The sequence below is a fragment of the Dendrobates tinctorius genome, unplaced genomic scaffold (assembly GCF_039654945.1).
Source record: "Dendrobates tinctorius isolate UK_male_01 unplaced genomic scaffold, ASM3965494v1 ptg000116l, whole genome shotgun sequence".
Taxonomy (NCBI): Eukaryota; Metazoa; Chordata; class Amphibia; order Anura; family Dendrobatidae; genus Dendrobates; species Dendrobates tinctorius.
In genome coordinates, this window is record NW_027361784.1 from 35,314,872 (window position 1) to 35,334,733 (window position 19,862).

Below are 19,862 nucleotides of genomic sequence, written 5' to 3' on the forward strand. Positions count from 1 at the left end.
TGGTGACAGATTCACTTTAATGAACTTGGTGCATCTTACTCCAGCGTACCCTTGGTACCAAATGCCAGTCTTGATGAATGTGGGCCAATGTGCGGTTTTTCAAGCAAATTCTAAGATTATTCTAACAATAAAAATAAAGGATGAAACGTATTGTTAATCAAAAACCTCCTATCGTTTAGTGTATACAGCTCTAATGCAGACCTATCAGTTTCCATGGTTACAGAATGCAAAGAAATCTCGTGTAGTCTGATCTTGTAATAACAAATTACTCCGCTTCTTCTACTGTCTGTAACTTAGCAAGAAAATGGGCAGATGGGCTGATGGCTGCAAGATCAGCTTTTGAGACTATCCCGCCCCATAAAATATAGGTCATGACTGCAAAGTGTTCCAAACTTATCGCCCTTGAACACATAGTCGTGGCAGCCGCAGTGCCTCTTCTCTCACTCATGCCAGTCCTAATGCCAACAGTGGATCAGTAATGGTAGCAGGGACTTGTGTTTGTCTCTGATGCCTGCAGAGTCTTTCCTGCTGCCGCCTGCAGTCTTTCCTGTTGCCGCCTGCAGAGTCTCCTCCTGCTGCCGCCTGCAGAGTCTCCTCCTGCTGCCGCATACTCTGACCTTATGCATGCACAGGTATGGCTCTGTGCAGGCAGCAGAGACAACTGTAAAGGAGCTGTAGACATGAAATAACGGGGTATTTTTTTAATGACTACTTGCACAGTTTCTGCAGTGGAACAATAACCCCTTGTTCTTCCTTACAGGCAACTTCAGAAATAACCTTATAAATATAAATGTGCGCTATATAATAGGCAGTTACAGAGAATTTCTTAGATAAGAGGAGGGACCTCTGAATTTTCAGTGAAATCTTCCTCATCGTCGGTCACATGTTTGGGTTTGCAGTTGCTCAGTACGAGCGGTCCTTGTGCTCCGCTTCTCTTTTCCTGGACGATATTTGCCACGTCGGGAAAAGAACGTGCATTCGGATCCACTTCAAGTTTCTCAGTTCTCTTTAAACTGCAGGAAATATAACAAAGGGCTGAAATCAGTGAGAGGAGAGAGGACGCTGCGATACAGGGAATACTGAGACAGTCACCTCACACAGCGCTCCAATGGAGGAGGATAACATGATGATGGCTACAAACACCCTCATCTATGGGAACAGTTAAAAGCTGATCATATGCAGAAAGGTTAAAGCTTAATAAAAACAATTCACATCAGAAATTGTAATTTATAGGTGATGACATCACAAGCTGTAATTTATAGGTGATGACATCACAAGTTCTGGTTTATAGGTGAGGACATCACAAGATGCAGTTTATAGGTGATGACATCACAAGCTGTAATTTATAGGAGATGACATCACAAGTTGTGGTTTATAGGTGAGGACATCACAAGATGCAGTTTATAGGTGATGACATCACAAGCTGTAATTTATAGGTGATGACATCACAAGTTGTGGTTTATAGGTGAGGACATCACAAGATGCAGTTTATAGGTGAGGACATCACAAGATGCAGTTTATAGGTGATGACATCACAAGCTGTAATTTATAGGTGATGACATCACAAGTTGTGGTTTATAGGTGAGGACATCACAAGATGCAGTTTATAGGTGAGGACATCACAAGATGCAGTTTATAGGTGATGACATCACAAGCTGTAATTTATAGGTGATGACATCACAAGTTGTGGTTTATAGGTGAGGACATCACAAGCTGTAGTTTGGAGGTGATGACATCACAAGCTGTAGTTTGGAGGTGATGACATCACAAGCTGTAGTTTGGAGGTGATGACATCACAAGGTGTAGTTTGGAGGTGATGACATCACAAGCTGTAATTTATAGTTGATGACATCACAAGCTGTAGTTTATAGGTGATAACATCAGAACCTGTGGTTTATAGGTGACGAAATCACAAGATGCAGTTTAGAGGTGATGACATCACAAGCTGTAGATAATTGGGGATGACATCAGAACCTGCAGTTTATAGATGGTGACACCAGAACTTGTAGGTAACAGATATTACTGTAATAGGGTGGAGAGACCTTGTGCAGAAGTCAGGCTCTTCTCTATAGAAAAACTCCATTCTTAGCTAAAATGGGGATTGCAATCTGGCGCAAAGGTCATAAAACAGAAGACGAAGGGTACACAAATTCCCATCCCTTCCATCCTGAGCGGCAAAGGTGGGCCCAGTAATGAAGCCCCTCTCACATGTACACGACAGCCAATCTTCATTTTGACATTAGTACATAAGGAGGCAGCTCTTACATTTCCAACACATGAAGCTCTCCTCGCTGTGAGGCGGCTGCGGTGCCAACGTTATTATTTTAATTGTGAAATGAAAGAGTAACAAGATGATTACGCGGAGTCATGATCCCGGCGAGCAGCGGCAGTCATGCACACAAATTTGAGATGTTGTGTACGCCTCGGTCCTGTTGGGATAATTACCACGGCATTATTACCAACAAAGGAGCCAAGCTTCAGAATGAGCCCAGGGAGCAGGCGCAGCAACGGAAAAATGTTCCCATTCATACGGGATCTAATGCCAGAAAAGTATGGTATGAATAACACTTATTTACCACTGATTAGCTGCTATATTCAGGAGCGATGCAGCGACGAGCCGCGCAGGCTTTACATACTGTAGGAATAGCGCCATCACGGGCCGGGATCACACTCAATAATGACTACAGTAATGCACCTAAAGGACATGTCTACTTGAGAAAATCCATTTTCAAATATTGATGACACAAAGGTCATCAATATCAGATTGGTGTGGGTCGGACCGGTGAGACCTAGTTGACCGATGCTGGAGCTTAGGGAGTGAGCGAATAATAGGAGGGGAGAAGGATATTTTATTGTTTTCATAACCTCTTCTTGGCCAATATGGATACAGAGAAATGGGGGCTGGCTCGCGGCCCATATGAGTTCAGCAAATTGAATCCTAAAAAAATTTGGAAGGAAAATAGTGGTGCGTCTTATAATCTGAAGGTAGTCAACTAGGGGATGGTGGCTGCAGTGAAGCAGGGTCACAGGAGGCAGAGTCGCTTCTTCAGGAGGCCGGCCGCTGCAGGAGTGGGGCGATGCTGTGGACCCCGGGCTGTGAGGAGGGAGTGTCCAGGTGCTGCAAGGCTACAAGCCCTGGGCTCTCCTAAGATGATGCCAGCACTAACAGGAGTCCTCCTTCCCACTGATTACCCTGTGGTGGGCTTCGAGAGAATGAACCCTGGAGGCAGCGCATGCGCAGATTGAGATCTCGTCTCCTAAAATGTCAATCTGCGTATGCGCTGCCTCTGGTGGCCATTTAACTGAAGCCAATCGCAAGGTAATCAATGGGGGAAGGAAGACTTCAATCAGCGCCAACATCTTAGGAGAGCCCAAGGCCCACAACCTTGCAGCGCCTGGACACCCCCTCCACCCAGCCTGGGAGCCACGGCATCACTTCACACCTGCTCCGCCGCTGTCCTCCTGAAGCAGCGACCATGACTTCTGTGACCCCGCTCCACCACTGCTGACCCCCTGGTAAGCTACCAGGACTATAAGATGCACCACCATTTTATCTAAAAAAAAAAATGTTTTCCTATTTTACTCCCCAAAATTTGGGGTGCGTCTTATAGTCTGCAAAATACAATCATTCATTTTGTTTAAAATCGATTTGCTCATCCTTATCATCTACAGGCACTCAGAACATGTACTTAGAGAGGACCTTTCACCAAATTCTTCATGATGAACTGGACACACGATATTATAGTGCCAGCAAAAAACAATAAAACGCTTTTGTTTATATTTCACCTTTTCATTGTAGAAATGTTAGCAATCAAAGTATTTGGCATCTAATCAGTTAGTTTCCATAAAGTTCAAGTGGGCGTTATCAGACAGTTTTCACTGGGGGCGTGTACTTATTCACCCTGTATGATGCTGACCAATCATAAAAAGACAGCAATACTCAAGATTAAAGAAGAACATGTCCCCATTACAGCTTGGAGCAGATTTCTCAGTGTGTGAGATGTACAATGTCAGATAGCCCTCATCTCCGGAGCTCCTGGTCTAACCTCCTGCATGATTAGAAAGTCATCTGTGCTCTACTCCCAGATCTAATACTTTTAAGATAAAGTACAAGCAGTTTGTGTGGAGAGAGGAGCATTTAAGCGGGGTTCAGCTGTCAAGATTACAAAAAATGTAACCTGCTCTCATAGCACTGTCACCTCTGCTGTACTGCCCCTCTCCCCATACTGAATGTCCAAAGATGTGCCAGTAATCACACCTATGTCTGCTGTGCTCTGTGCAACTTGTAATCACTCTACATTGAGATCAGGCTGTCATTACATCTCAGGAGGAGCCCAGAACAGTCAGGCTGCTCCTGTGTGAGACACAGAATGATCTTACTGCAGATGGAGTACAAGTTTAGCAGTTTAAGATTATCCTAACATTTTCTTGTTGCTTTTTACAGCAAAACCCAAGGTCCGTAAACAGCTTACAACACAGCAAAGGGATCTCATTGGTGAAAGTGATCAGTCAGGACGAGGGAATAAAAAAAATGTTTCCAATGCATTAGATCTACCATAGAGCACTGTGAAAAAGGACATCAAGAAGTGGCTTAAATATTGTACAACAGTGACATTACCTAGAATTGGATGACCGTCAAAGATTGATGAAAATACAAGAAGAAAATTGGTCCTAAAAGCCTACAACAACAGTAAAGGAGCAAGAATTTCTAACAAGTGTTGGTTGTAAACTGCAGGTGACAACAATCTCCTGTATTCTTTAGATTGTGAGCCCCATCGAGGACAGTGATGATAATGTGTGCAAAAACTGTAAAGCGCTGTGGAATATGTTAGCGCTATATAAAAATAAAGATTATTATTATTATCTGTCGGGTCTGTAAGGTAGAATGGCGGAACCGAAGCATTTTCTTACACAAAAAGGCTATGTTTTGCCAAAACTTACATCAAGCCTGTCAAAAGCTACCAAAAAGATCAAAGTTTTGGAATGACCAAACCAGAGCCAAGCCCTGAATCCAACTGAAAATCTGTGGGTGAACCGAAGAGGGCGCTGTACACAGGAGATGCCCATGCAATCTGACTGATGTGGAGCTACTGCAAGGAAGGGTGAGCAAAAATCACCAATTTTAGATGTGCCATGCTGATAGACTCCTACCCCAAAAGACTGAATGCTGTCATAAATTCAAACTGTACTTCAACAAAGTATTAATTCAAGGGTGTGTATATTTATGCAACCCCATTGTTTCAGTTCTTTCTTTTTCCATCCAAAAAGATTTCAGTTTATTCTTCAATTAATTTCTACAGATTACAGCAGACATTAAAGATGGAAAAAGCTCTCTGACATTATTCTTCTTGGTATGATTTTTCATGACAAAAACCTATTATTATTTATTATATAAGTATATAATATACCGGTAAGTATAATACAGGATGTAACTCAGGATCAGTAATGTCTGTACCCAGTGTCTGTACCAGCAGAATAGTGAGTACAGCTCTGGGGTATAATACAGGATGTAACTCAGGATCAGTAACGTAATGTATGTACACAGTGACTGCACCAGCAGAATAGTGAGTGCAGCTCTGGAGTATAATACAGGATGTAACTCAGGATCAGTAACGTAATGTATGTACACAGTGACTGCACCAGCAGAATAGTGAGTGCAGCTCTGGGGTATAATACAGGATGTAACTCAGGATCAGAAATGTAATGTATGTACACAGTGACTGCACCAGCAGAATAGTGAGCGCAGCTCTGGAGTATAATACAGGATGTACCTCAGGATCAGTAATGTAATGTATGTACACAGTAACTGCACCAGCAGAATAGTGAGTGCAGCTCTGGGGTATAATACAGGATGTAACTCAGGATCAGTAATGTAATGTATGTACACAGTGACTGCACCAGCAGAATAGTGAGCGCAGCTCTGGAGTATAATACAGGATGTAACTCAGGATCAGTAATGTAATGTATGTGCACAGTGACTGCACCAGCAGAATAGTGAGTGCAGCTCTGGGGTATAATACAGGATGTAACTCAGGATCAGTAATGTAATGTATGTGCACAGTGACTGCACCAGCAGAATAGTGAGTGCAGCTCTGGGGTATAATACAGGGTGTAACTCAGGATCAGTAATGTACTGTATGTACACAGTGACTGCACCAGCAGAATAGAGAGTGCAGCTCTGGGGTATAATACAGGATGTAACTCAGGATCAGTACAGGATCAGTAATGTATGTACACAGTGACTGCACCAGCAGAATAGTGAGTGCAGCTCTGGGGTATAATACAGGGTGTAATTCAGGATCAGTAATGTATGTACACAGTGACTGCACCAGCAGAATAGAGAGTGCAGCTCTGGGGTATAATACAGGATGTAACTCAGGATCAGTACAGGATCAGTAATGTAATGTATGTGCTCAATGACTGCACCAGCAGAATAGTGATTGCAGCTCTGGAGTATAATACAGGATGTAACTCAGGATCAGTAATGTAATGTATGTACACAGTGACTGCACCAGCAGAATAGTGAGTGCAGCTCGGGTATAATGCAGGATGTAACTCAGGATCAGTAATGTAATCTATGTACCCAGTGACTGTACCAGCAGAATAGTGAGTGCAGCTCTGGGGTATAATACAGGATGTAACTCAGGATCAGTACAGCAATGTATGTACACAGTGACTGCACCAGCAGAATAGTGATTGCAGCTCTGAAGTATAATACAGGATGTAACTCAAGATCAGTAATGTAATGTATGTACCCAGTGACTGTACCAGCAGAATAGTGAGTAAAGCTCTGGGGTATAATGCAGGATGTAACTCAGGATCAGTAATGTAATGTATGTGCACAGTGACTGCACCAGCAGAATAGTGAGTGCAGCTCTGGAGTATAATACAGGATGTAACTCAGGATCAGTAATGTATGTACACAGTGACTGCACCAGCAGAATAGCGAGTGCAGCTCTGGAGTATAATACAGGGTGTAACTCAGGATCAGTAATGTACTGTATGTACACAGTGACTGCACCAGCAGAATAGAGAGTGCAGCTCTGGGGTATAATACAGGATGTAACTCAGGATCAGTACAGGATCAGTAATGTATGTACACAGTGACTGCACCAGCAGAATAGTGAGTGCAGCTCTGGGGTATAATACAGGGTGTAATTCAGGATCAGTAATGTATGTACACAGTGACTGCACCAGCAGAATAGAGAGTGCAGCTCTGGGGTATAATACAGGATGTAACTCAGGATCAGTACAGGATCAGTAATGTAATGTATGTGCTCAATGACTGCACCAGCAGAATAGTGATTGCAGCTCTGGAGTATAATACAGGATGTAACTCAGGATCAGTAATGTAATGTATGTACACAGTGACTGCACCAGCAGAATAGTGAGTGCAGCTCTGGGGTATAATGCAGGATGTAACTCAGGATCAGTAATGTAATCTATGTACCCAGTGACTGTACCAGCAGAATAGTGAGTGCAGCTCTGGGGTATAATACAGGATGTAACTCAGGATCAGTAATGTATGTACACAGTGACTGTACCAGCAGAATAGTGAGTGCAGCTCTGGAGTATAATACAGGATGTAACTCAGGATCAGTACAGCATCAGTAATGTAATGTATATACACAGTGACTGCACCAGCAGAATAGTGATTGCAGCTCTGAAGTATAATACAGGATGTAACTCAAGATCAGTAATGTAATGTATGTACCCAGTGACTGTACCAGCAGAATAGTGAGTAAAGCTCTGGGGTATAATGCAGGATGTAACTCAGGATCAGTAATGTAATGTATGTGCACAGTGACTGCACCAGCAGAATAGTGAGTGCAGCTCTGGAGTATAATACAGGATGCATCTCAGGATCAGTAATGTAATGTATGTACACAGTGACTGCACCAGCAGAATTGTGAGTGCAGCTCTGGAGTATAATACAGAATGTAACTCAGGATCAGTAAAGGATCAGTAATGTAATGTATGTGCACAGTGACTGCACCAGCAGAATAGTGAGTGCAGCTCTGGAGTATAATACAGGATGTAACTCAGGATCAGTAATGTAATGTATGTACACAGTGACGGCACAAGCAGAATAGTGAGTGCAGCTCTGGGGTATAATACAGGATGTAACTCAGGATCAGTACAGGATCAGTAATGTAATGTATGTGCACAGTGACTGCACCAGCAGAATAGTGAGTGCAGCTCTGGAGTATAATACAGGATGTAACTCAGGATCAGTAATGTAATGTGTGTACACAGTGACTGCACAAGCAGAACAGTGAGTGCATCTCTGGGTATAATACAGGATGTAACTCAGGATCAGTAATGTAATGTATGTACACAGTGACTGCACCAGCAGAATAGTGAGTGCAGCTCTGGAGTATAATACAGGATGTAACTCAGGATCACTACAGGATCAGTAATGCAATGTATGTACACAGTGACTGCACCAGCAGAATAGTGAGTGCAGCTCTGGAGTATAATACAGGATGTAACTCAGGATCAGTAATGCAATGTATGTACACAGTGACTGCACCAGCAGAATAGTGAGTGCAGCTCTGGAGTATAATACAGGATGTAACTCAGGATCAGTAATGCAATGTATGTACACAGTGACTGCACCAGCAGAATAGTGAGTGCAGCTCTGGAGTATAATACAGGATGTAACTCAGGATCACTACAGGATCAGTAATGCAATGTATGTACACAGTGACTGCACCAGCAGAATAGAGAGTGCAGCTCTGGGGTATAATACAGGATGTAAATCAGGATCAGTACAGGATCAGTAATGTAATGTATGTACACAGTGACTGCACCAGCAGAATAGTGAGTGCAGCTCTGGAGTATAATACAGGATGTAACTCAGGATCAGTAATGCATGTACACAGTGACTGCACCAGCAGAATAGTGAGTGCAGCTCTGGAGTATAATACAGGATGTAACTCAGGATCAGTACAGGATCAGTAATGTAATGTATGTACACAGTGACTGCACCATCAGAATAGTGAGTGCAGCTCTGGAGTATAATACAGGATGTAACTCAGGCTCAGTACAGGATCAGTAATAACTCACTAAAGGAAAACACACTGCCTTCCTTCTGTATGACACCCACAGTACATGAGGTGCATAGTAAATCTGGCCGTGGCTCAGCCTGACTATGTGTCTTTAGCTTACTGCTCCCATTTCTGCTTATATGAGGCAGCTGCTAATGCAGAGGTAATTGATTAATGCAGCAATAGACTGGACATCCTCGGATCTGATTTATGTGCTGAGCAGGAACAGACTGAAGTGTTTGCTGCACAGTTTATTCAATAAAAGCTTCACTTTCGCTTGCTAAGATCCAGACTTCCCGAGGGTTTTATATGGCTTTCATATAAGATCTATGCACAAGGAAACTGCAGAACCCTATATACGGATGATAATGGCTTCCATATATAACTGTGGTAGGGATGGAGATGGTATTCTAAGGGAAATCCATTACTGTATTAACCTCTTAATAAATGGCAGTAATTTTGGCCCGGGTGCAGCCAGCTTTCGAGTGATACGCGTGGGGTTATTTTCGCTGTAGAATAGTTTTTGTGTTATTGGTGATTGTTGCATTGTATTATTACTCTTTGTGCTCCTTTCATTAGTTATGTAATGTGTCTGGACGGCGGTTATTGGCTTTGAAGTTAAAGCGGTTATCCAGTGCCTCTCACTTCTGCTTCGTGTGGGGCCTCTGACAAAAAAAGTCTGTAGGCCGCTTGTCTGGACTTGTGCACACGTCCTATTATAATAGTTAGTAGAAGGGCAGACGTGTGAGGTGGTGTTACCGTATACGACTATAGGCCGCCGTGGCCAGTGATTGGTGGCCTGAGGTTGGTGGCTATGATTGGCCAGTGATTGATGGCTTGTGACCATGATTGGCCAGTGATTGGTGCCCATAATTGGCCAGAGATTGGTGGCTATGATCGGTCAATGATTGGTGGCCTGTGGCCATGATTGGCTAGTGACTGATGGCCATAATTTGCCAGAGATTGGTGGCCTGTGCTTGGTGGCCATGATTGGTGGCCGTAATTAATCAGTGATTGGTGGCCTGTGGCCATGATTGGCTAGTGACTGGTGGCCATAATTTTCCAGAGATTGGTGGCCATGATTGGTGGCCGTAATTAATCAGTGATTGGTGGCCTGTGGCCATGATTGGCTAGTGATTGGTGGCCATAATTTGCCAGAGATTGGTGGCCTGTGCTTGGTGGCCATGATTGGTGGCCGTAATTAATCAGTGATTGGTGGCCTGTGGCCATGATTGGCTAGAGATTGGTGGCCATAATTTGCTAGAGATTGGTGGCCTGTGGTTGGTGGCCGTAATTAACCAGTGATTGGTGGCCTGCTGTTGGTGGCCATGATTGGCTAGTGATTGGTTGAATGTGGTTGGTGGCCGAAATTGACCAGTGCTTGGTGTCCTGTGGTTGGTGGCCGCAACTGACCAGTGTTTGGTGTCCTGTGGTTGGTGGCCATAATTGGCCAGTGATGGGTGACCATGATTGGACAGTGATTGGTGGCCAGTGGTTGCCGCACTTGCATGTATTTGCTGCAACAAAGTAAACAAAAACTAGCAGGGACCTCCGTAGCCTCGTAGCTGGAGACATAGACAACTCCGGACTATCCCTTCAATACACTGAACTTAAAAAGAAGTGACACCCAAACTCCAATTTATAGTAAGCACAGCCATATAGGGGACTCCAGCCTCTATACAAGTCATACATTTACTGCATAAATCAGCCCCTCAGTTGTGCAAAACACGCTCTTTATTCCTGCTCCCCTATATATGGGCTTTGTGGAAGGTTGTGCGCACACGTGCGGAATTGCTGCGGATTTTATGCGTTTCTGCCACATTTTTTCGCCACGAAAACGCATAAAATAAGCAACCCATTGTATTCAATGGCATTCCGCACATGCTGTGCTAATGCTGCGAATGGTACCCACGGTCTGGAGGAGAGGAGATTCTCCTCCAAGCTCTGGGTACCATATCCCTGTAAAAAATAGAATTAAAATAAAAAAATCGTCATATTCTCACCCTCCAGGCCTCAGCGATGCTCCCGTCAAGTCCCGTTCCCAGGGATGCCTTGCGACAATGACGTAGCGGTCTTGCGTGATGCTACGTCATCTGGGGACATTGTCGCAAGGCATCGCTGGGAACGGGACTTGCCGGGAGCATCGCGAGGATCGGGAGTGCTGCAGGGGACGCCGGAAGGTGAGAATATCATGATTTTTTATTTTTTTCATTATTTTTAACATTATATCTTTTTACTATTGAGGCTGCATAGGAAGACTCAATAGTAAAAAGTTGGTCACACTTGTCAAACACGATGTTTGACGAGTGTGACCAACTTAATTACGCTTGCAAAACGCTAGCTTTTCGCGGGAATTCCGCATGTGGATTTCCCAAGGCAGGGAGTTGCGGAATTGCTGCGGAAATTTCCGCGGCAATTCTGCACGTGTGCACATAGCCTTAATTGTGCTTTGGGGGTGACAGACTCCCCTGTTTAATAAATCTGTACGCAGTATGCTCCTGAGCTCCCCCTGGTGGTGACAGCAGGATTCTATCAATGTGACGGCATAATGGGATATTAGCCGCAAAATGTGTAACTCCCGTGTTACCTCTCTTGCATTTTAGTGTGGTTCTGGCTTTTCAGTGTAGAAGAGGTCGTCCTCGGCTTCTGGATAAGTTCTGAGGCCTGAAAGACAGAAAAAAAACAAAACGTTATATTGTTTAAAGGGCATTTCCATCCAAAGAAGCAACCTCCATTGTCTATGCTGTTAACAAATCCCATCCTTCCCAACTGCAGGAAATGCTACTTTGTGTCGCACATGGTCATATTTTGCCCAAATTCTCATAACCCTCATCCTGTAACCGAGTACCATCTGATCTACCCCCTTCCCTCACAATGGATCAGGCCAGGATGACATGGACCCCGGGGCGGCAGTACTCCATATGTTCTGACGTAATAACTTCATTGTGTCTGGATATTGGGGAGGTCAGATGTACATGATATGTCAAGTGATCCCGTACACTGGGGGTCCGCAACCTATGGTGCTTCCAACATGTCCTGAGAACCAGCTGTCAGCCATGCCGGGAGTTATAGTGTCACAACAGCCGGAGTGCAGCGGGTACAGACACTCACCAGAGACATTGCTTTCAGTTTAATAGCCATGGGCATTTATCCTGTAGACTCAATACCCTGTGTAGTCCAAGGGGCTGACAAGGGCCATTATGGGCTATCATATCAATTTCAAAGCAGCACCTATTTGCTGTATGGCTACAGTGTGTTTCTTCAGCAGAGCAGAGCCCACACTGTAGATGAGAGTGTATATACCTTAGCAATTACACATGAGCAACAGATTATATATATACACACACACACACACATAGGGTGGGCCATTTACAGTGCCTTGCGAAAGTATTCGGCCCCTTGGAACTTTTCAACCTTTTCCCACATATCATGCTTCAAACATAAAGATACCAAATGCAAATTTTTGGTGAAGAATCAACAAGTGGGACACAATTGTGAAGTTGAACGAAGTTTATTGGTTATTTTAAATTTTTGTGGAAATTCAAAAACTGAAAAGTGGGGCGTGCAATATTATTCGGCCCCTTTACTTTCAGTGCAGCAAACTCACTCCAGAAGTTCATTGTGGATCTCTGAATGATCCAATGTTGTCCTAAATGACTAATGATGATAAATATAATTCACCTGTGTGTAATCAAGTCTCCGTATAAATGCACCTGCTCTGTGATAGTCTCAGGGTTCTGTTTAAAGCACAGAGGGCATCATGAAGACCAAGGAACACAACAGGCAGGTCCGTGATACTGTTGTGGAGAAATTTAAAGCTGGATTTGGATACAAAATGATTTCCAAAACTTTAAACATCCCAAGGAGCACTGTGCAACCGATCATATTGAAATGGAAGGCGTATCATACCACTGCAAATCTACCAAGACCCGGCCGGCCCTCTAAACTTTCATCTCAAACAAGGAGAAGACTGATCAGAGATGCAGCCAAGAGGCCCATGATCACTCAGGATGAACTGCAGAGATCTACAGCTGAGGTGGGACCATCTGTCCATAGGACAACAATCAGTCGTACACTGCACAAATCTGGCCTTTATGGAAGAGTGGCAAGAAGAAAGCCATTTCTCAAAGATATCCATAAAAAGTGTTGTTTAAAGTCTGCAACAAGCCACCTGGGAGACACCAAACATGTGGAAGAAGGTGCTCTGGTCAGATGAAACCAAAATCGAACTTTTTGGCAACAATGCCAAACAATATGTTTGGTGTAAAAGCAACACAGCTCATCACCCTGAACACACCATCCCCACTGTCAAACGTGGTGGTGGCAGCATCATGGTTTGGGCCTGCTTTTCTTCAGCAGGGACAGGGAAGATGGTTAAAATTGAAGGGAAGATGGATAGAGCCAAATACAGGACCATTCTTGAAGAAAACCTGTTGGAGTCTGCAGAAGACCTGAGACTGGGACGGAGATTTGTCTTCCAACAAGACATTGATCCCAAACATAAAGCAAAATCTACAATGGAATGGTTCACAAATAAACGTATCCAGGTGTTAGAATGGCCAAGTCACAGTCCAGACCTGAATCCAATCGAGAATCTGTGGAAAGAGCTGAAAACTGCTGTTCACAAACGATCTCCATCCAACCTCACTGAGCTCGAGCTGTTTGCCAAGGAAGAATGGGCAAGAATTTCAGTCTCTCGATGTACAAAACTGATAGAGACATACCCCAAGCGACTGCAGCTGTAATCGCAGCAAAAGGTGGCGCAACAATGTATTAAGTTAAAGGGGCCGAATAATATTGCACGCCCCACTTTTCAGTTTTTGAATTTCCACAAAAATTTAAAATAACCAATAAATTTCGTTCAACTTCACAATTGTGTCCCACATGTTGCTGATTCTTCACCAAAAATTTACATTCGGTATCTTTAGGTTTGAAGCCTGATATGTGGGAACAGGTTGAAAAGTTCCAGGGGGCTGAATACTTTTGCAAGGCACTGTATATGGATACACCTAAATAGAATGGGAATGGTTGGTGATATCAACTTCTTGTTTGTGGCACATTATTATATGGGAGGGGGGGAATTTTTCAAGATGGGTGGTGACCATGGCGGCCATTTTGAAGTCAGCCATTTTGGATCCAACTTTATTTTTTCCAATGGGAAGAGGGTCATGCGACAAATCAAACTTATTGAGAATTTCACATAAATAACAATGGTGTGCGTGGCTTTAACGTAACTTTATTCTTTCATGAGTTATTTACAAGTTTATGACCACTTATAAAATGTGTTCAAAGTGCTGCCCATTGTGTTGGATTGTCAATGCGACCCTCTTCTCCCACTCTTGACACACTGAGAGCTGCAGGTCTTGTACAATCACTTGTGGGATTTTGAACACCTGCGCCTTCAGCAATCTGCCATGTCTAGCTAGTATAGACAGTGTTCTTACGACTTAGAAGTTGTGACGGCCACTTCTAGGAAAATTCAATGTCTTTGCATTTTACACTATTCTTTCTCTAATTTGCACACGTTTATGATCTCTACCGATCACTTTTTGGACCGCTCTCTTGATTTTCTTTTTTGCGTTGAGTTTGGAATACCTCCTTGTTGCATTAGTCGTGTTAAGCTATTTACTTTGTAATTTTTGATTCAATGACTAAATTTACAAAATTTCTGCCATATGCAATGAAACAAGAACAAAAGGGGTTGCATAATTTTTATTGAAACTGTGGCAGACAGGCATGCTGGGAAACCTTAACCAGTCCACATTACTTCCATGCCTGCACTTTGGTTGTTACTTTTCCTTTTTTTCTACTTTTATTTTCCTCTTAGATCTGATAATAAAGTGACTGCGGTCCGTGTGCGGTTACACAATAATGTGTGTGGGGATTGGAAATGCTGATGAGGAGAAAAACTTGTGTGTTTATCTGACTCCGGGATAAAAGCTGCAGATGAATTATTGATGGCGGAGAGTTCTTCGGGCTTGGATCAGATGTTCACTACCCCGGGATCACATCCACAAGGGAAGGAGGATTCAGTCCGTGTTGACTAAGAGTAAATTTCTCTGATAATCCTGTAAATAAATATGACTTGGTGTCTATGGATCTCTATACACACTTCATGCGCCATTTCTATCCATTGTATTGGGACACTGTACGGTTTGACGTGTTGGGGAATTTTTCTGGCATTTCTAGTGTTGGAAGTTTTTCAAAATTTTGCCCAGAAACAAAAAATAACCTGATACAACTCTGTAAAAAAAGAACGACCAGCAGTACTAAAAATCTTCTAGAGGGTACAGAAACTGTGTAAAATCAGGAGCCATATAAATGGTGGCACACGGAGCACCCGTTGGCTGCCTACCAGAGGGTTGCTGCACTGTATACCCTGGGGGTGAACTAACAGTCAGGTTTGATCACAGATCGGTCTTGTTTCCAAAGCATGTTGGAGTACGAGGCTCTTAATAAATAGAATGGTAGAGTTCGAAGCGACCTCCTGGGCCATCTGGTCCAACCCCCTGCTCAAAGCAGGATTCGCTAAATCATCCAAGACAGATGTCTGTCCAGCCTCTGTTTGAAGACTTCCATTGAAGGAGATCTCACCACTTCTCGTGGCAGCCTGTTCCACTCATTGATCACTCTAACTGTCAAAAAGTTTTTTCTAATATCTAATCTGTGTCTCCTCCCATTCAGTTTCATCCCATTGCTTCTAGTCTTTCCTTGTGCAAATGAGAATAAAGTTGATCCTTCTACAATGTGACAGCCCTTTAGATATTTGTAGACAGCTATTAAGTCTCCTCTCAGTCTTCTCTTTTGCAAACTAAAACGTAGGGGCTTCTTTTGAGAAGTCCGTGTCCCATAACATACAGATTTCTGCTACATGTATGGCATTTTTCTGGTGTAAAAATTTGGCACGACGTGTTAGGCCCTTGCTCCCTCCCTGCTGTACGATGTTTAGAAAAGTGTACAAAAGGGCAAAAAGCTACAACATTTTGCGCAAATAATATAACATATTTTGACCATGTATTCATAAAAGAGTGAAAATAGAATAACCGCCCCCAGTTATATATAACACCTGTACTTCCGGACCTGTGACACCAGGACACGTCCCCGTACATGCCCCACCTGATGGGACGCACCACTGCAGATAGTCACCGACCCGGGATGTCGCTCATCTGCACACACTAGTGAAGTCCCTGTGGACACACCATGTTGCTTCCAAGGACTTCACACCGGCCGAGGCAATGAAGATACCTCTACCTGTGCTGCCCAGCCGGGCCTGGGAAGGAGTAGATCTTCGGTTCTTCAAATCTTCTTTCTTCAGGTACGACTGTAAGAGGTTCCCCAGTCAAGGACAGGAAACCAACTGATGCGTGGGAGAAATGCCACCCTTTTTAGCCTGTAGGTTTCCTGACCTTGAAGGGCGGATCCCCTCTCGTGCTGCTGTCATGTGTGATTGATAAAAATGCAATTCTGCCATTGTCTAAAGTTACAGTATTCAGCGTGCAGTAAAAATGACATAGTGACATGATTTTTCAGGTCAGTTACAACAATACCAAATATGTAGTGCCCGATTCATCAAGAACGGCGTTGTTCACACCAGTCTTGATGAGGGGATGTTCTGGAGCCAGACACATCTGATTCATGGAGAAATGTACGCCTCGTCATGGATCAGGAGTGGCAGATGAACGGCGTACACCTCTCTGTGTGCCTCGTCACCAATTCTACCCAAGCCCCTGCTGGAGGAACATTTGTTGGGTAGCAAACGCCGCCATTTGTCATGAATTCCCCATCCAGCCCCTGGTCTGCCCATTTTGTCAGACCTGGGAGTAACTGGTGTGAGACCACCAAAATTCGCAAAATTTTGGTGTAACTCTGACTTTTGAAAGCTTTTACGCACTGGGACCAGAGTATTTTTTTTCTAGACTTTAGCAGTTAAAAAAATTGGAAATTTATAGAAAAAAAATGTTTTATTTTTCCTGTGGATGGAGCTTGGAGTGGTGTGTGTGTGTGTGTGTGTTGCGACCTCATGTCTTTATTAGCACCATTTTGGGGTAAACATGACATTTTTAATTAATTTTGTCTTGCATTTGCATTTTCTTGCAAGTCTGTATTATCTATAGTTCTTTCTTAGGGATGTGACGATACCATATATGCTTTTTTCATGGGCAATAGGGGAGGTTGGTGAGAGCATTCATGTTTTTATTTTTTATGGATTTTTTAATTACCGTATTCTTTTCATAAGTTATTTTTCCGATGGATTCATAACAGAGCGGGGTTCCCTTGGGTGCCATGTGCCTGGCTTTTTGGAACAGTTGCAAAATAGATTATATGCAAGTATGGCGAATACGCTGAGGATTTAAAGTTAGAATCTGCGGCAGAAAAATTGAGAATATAAAAATGTATAGTAGCAGGTTTTCCATATACAGTTGACAATTACCGCAGCTTCTTTTTTAATCTGCATCCATTAAACCTGAATATTTGATAATCTGATGCTCTTTAGTTCCAACACGTCAGATTAAAAGGAATTTTGGCTATCTACCCATTTCGTGAATTTCTACCCCATTCCCGTTGCTGTGGTTGAGCCCATTCCCTGACCGCATGGCAGGATGGCCGACCTCTGATAATAACCTGGAAGGTTTATGGGGAATTAGCGCCAGTATGAGGCAGTAAAGGGGCTGATATTTTATGGCTTTTTAAGTGCAGCAGGACTCTGATGACTCAGCAGTGGTTTCCCACTGATTCAGATGACATGTAGATTTAATACTCCAATCTACGGCTGTTTCATAAAACATTGGAAAATCCTTCTCTAGAAGCGCGAAATCCAAGTAACACCACAATCAATACGTTCAGCATGAAGAAAGCACCGGACTCTGGGGACGCTGCGGATACCGTCTTCATGGTCCCTAGTGGCCGTCTTGGAGCCGGGGAGTTTACAAACTGCATAGATCACTCACAATATTGATACCGGCACTGACAGAGGCTGAAGGGTCACCGCGGCCGCTCTGATCCACTGTCCATACTCATACACCCAATAGGGAAATTGGGAACTAATAGACGACAGGCGTCTTCTGACCGGTTATAAAGCGCGCCCCTCGCTTTGGAGGACCAGTCCTGTCCTGCATTACACAGGCAACCCACTGATGTGAATGGACTCTGTGTCATGCTACATTTCCCCAGGGGTGGCGCTGTAGGGAAACTGAACACTCGCTGCCAGTTTTCCCCACAGATGAGAGCTGATAATTCGTGGGGGGGTCACAGAAGGGGGAGACTTTCTGATCTTTTTACAAATTGGGATTGTTCATAGTGCAAGACCCCTTTAAAATGTTTAGGCCAGTTTTTATTATTGCTATATCTACATTGAGCGACTTCTCATACCTAGCTCAGACACATCCCTGGGCTCTGCTACATCATTTAAGTCTGCTCAACATCTCTACATTGATTCACCTGACATTCCTGGCTCTGCTACATCAATGGGCTCAGCTTCATCTATGGGCTCACCTACATTGCTGGACATTTGAACATGTCTATATTTAGCGACCTGTCATATCTAGCTCTGCTCCATTGCTGGGCTCTGCTACATCGCTGATTCTGCTTCCATATTATCCCGATGATTACTAGTGGACTACGACTCTTTGCAGCTCCCATGTCGTCAGTCCTTGCTGTATTATAACTGTTCATCAGGAACAAGGACTTTGAGGACCCACCTCACCAGGTGAGATGTAACGCATTCCCCGACTGATCGCGGCCTAAATGATAGAGTGTGTCTGCAGGTACCTTTGGCATCGTGACCACCAAATGCCCCGTTGTCTGTGACCTCCTGGCTGTGCTGCTGTCCGGCTTCACTTCTTCAGGAAGGACGAGCTGAAAGGGCTGGAGAAGGAACGAAAGAGCAACATGAATAAACGCCAACGATCTGTCCGGCTGAGCCAAGACCCTCCAAAGCCTCGCAATGTATTGTGTATTGTAAGTTCATGGTTTCAACATATCGGAGTGCGATTGTTCAATGCAAACCTTCATTCTCCACTCATTGAAAGCAACCGAGCAGAAAAGTTTTACGCCGGTGTGGAAAAAATGCTGCAAAGAAACTATCATGATCCCAGTGCAGGTTTTTGAGCTGCACGTCAGGGGTTAATGTCTGGAGCTCGGTGCAGGTTTTGACCTGCACACCTGGGGTTAATGATTGTGGCCTCTCTTTGGTTCTGGGAGAGCCTCTTAAGCCCCTGAGAAGCTCCAATCCCTGCCAGTTATACTTTTGCCTTTGGCCGAGTGTGCTGACCCCTGTGTGCCTGTTCGTTGTTATAGCTTGTTTATATGGTTCTGACCCGGTTCTGTTTCCCGTTGTGAGTTTGCCTGTTGATTCTGTATGGCGCTTCCCTCTCTGTGTATGACTCATAGCCTGTGACCTGACTACTCTCTGCTCGCCCCTCTTGTACCTTGCAGCTATCTCTGTGTGTGACTCATTGGCTACGTCCTGACTATTCTCCCTGTCTATGCCCCTTGGTAACTTTGTCTCGCAGTTACCCTGCTAGGAATTCTCTTGCAGCTCCTAGCTCTCTGGAGCTGAGGCCACGCCCCCTGCAGTCACGTGCTTCAGGTCCTGCTGTTCTGAAGTACGCAGCTACCCGGCTGCTGCCCGCTCCACAGGTATCTTTGAGCACAGTTCGCTTTACTCAGGACACGCGCACTGGCTCAGTGAGCAAGTTCAGTGCGGTGTTCCCGACAGAAACAATGCTTTCAAAAACAGGATTTTTGGGTTGCTTACCGTAAAATCTGTTTCTCGGAGCCTTTATTGGCGGACACAGAGACCTTGGGTGTATG

The 19,862-nt window shown here is 44.0% G+C and overlaps 1 protein-coding gene across 1 annotated transcript in view; it reads right to left on the reverse strand.

Moving 5' to 3' along the window:
- Positions 1 to 686: 686 nt before the first annotated feature.
- The window catches only part of DNAAF11 (dynein axonemal assembly factor 11), a 61,419-nt gene continuing 42,243 nt past the window's right edge, over positions 687 to 19,862 (reverse strand). The window contains exons 10-12 of the mRNA XM_073590352.1: positions 18,819 to 18,914; positions 11,638 to 11,714; positions 687 to 1,013 (exon numbers count right to left, since the gene is read on the reverse strand). Coding sequence (XP_073446453.1) covers positions 827 to 1,013; positions 11,638 to 11,714; positions 18,819 to 18,914 — 360 coding nt within the window. The 3' untranslated portion in view covers positions 687 to 826. The remainder of the gene's footprint in view (positions 1,014 to 11,637; positions 11,715 to 18,818; positions 18,915 to 19,862) is intronic.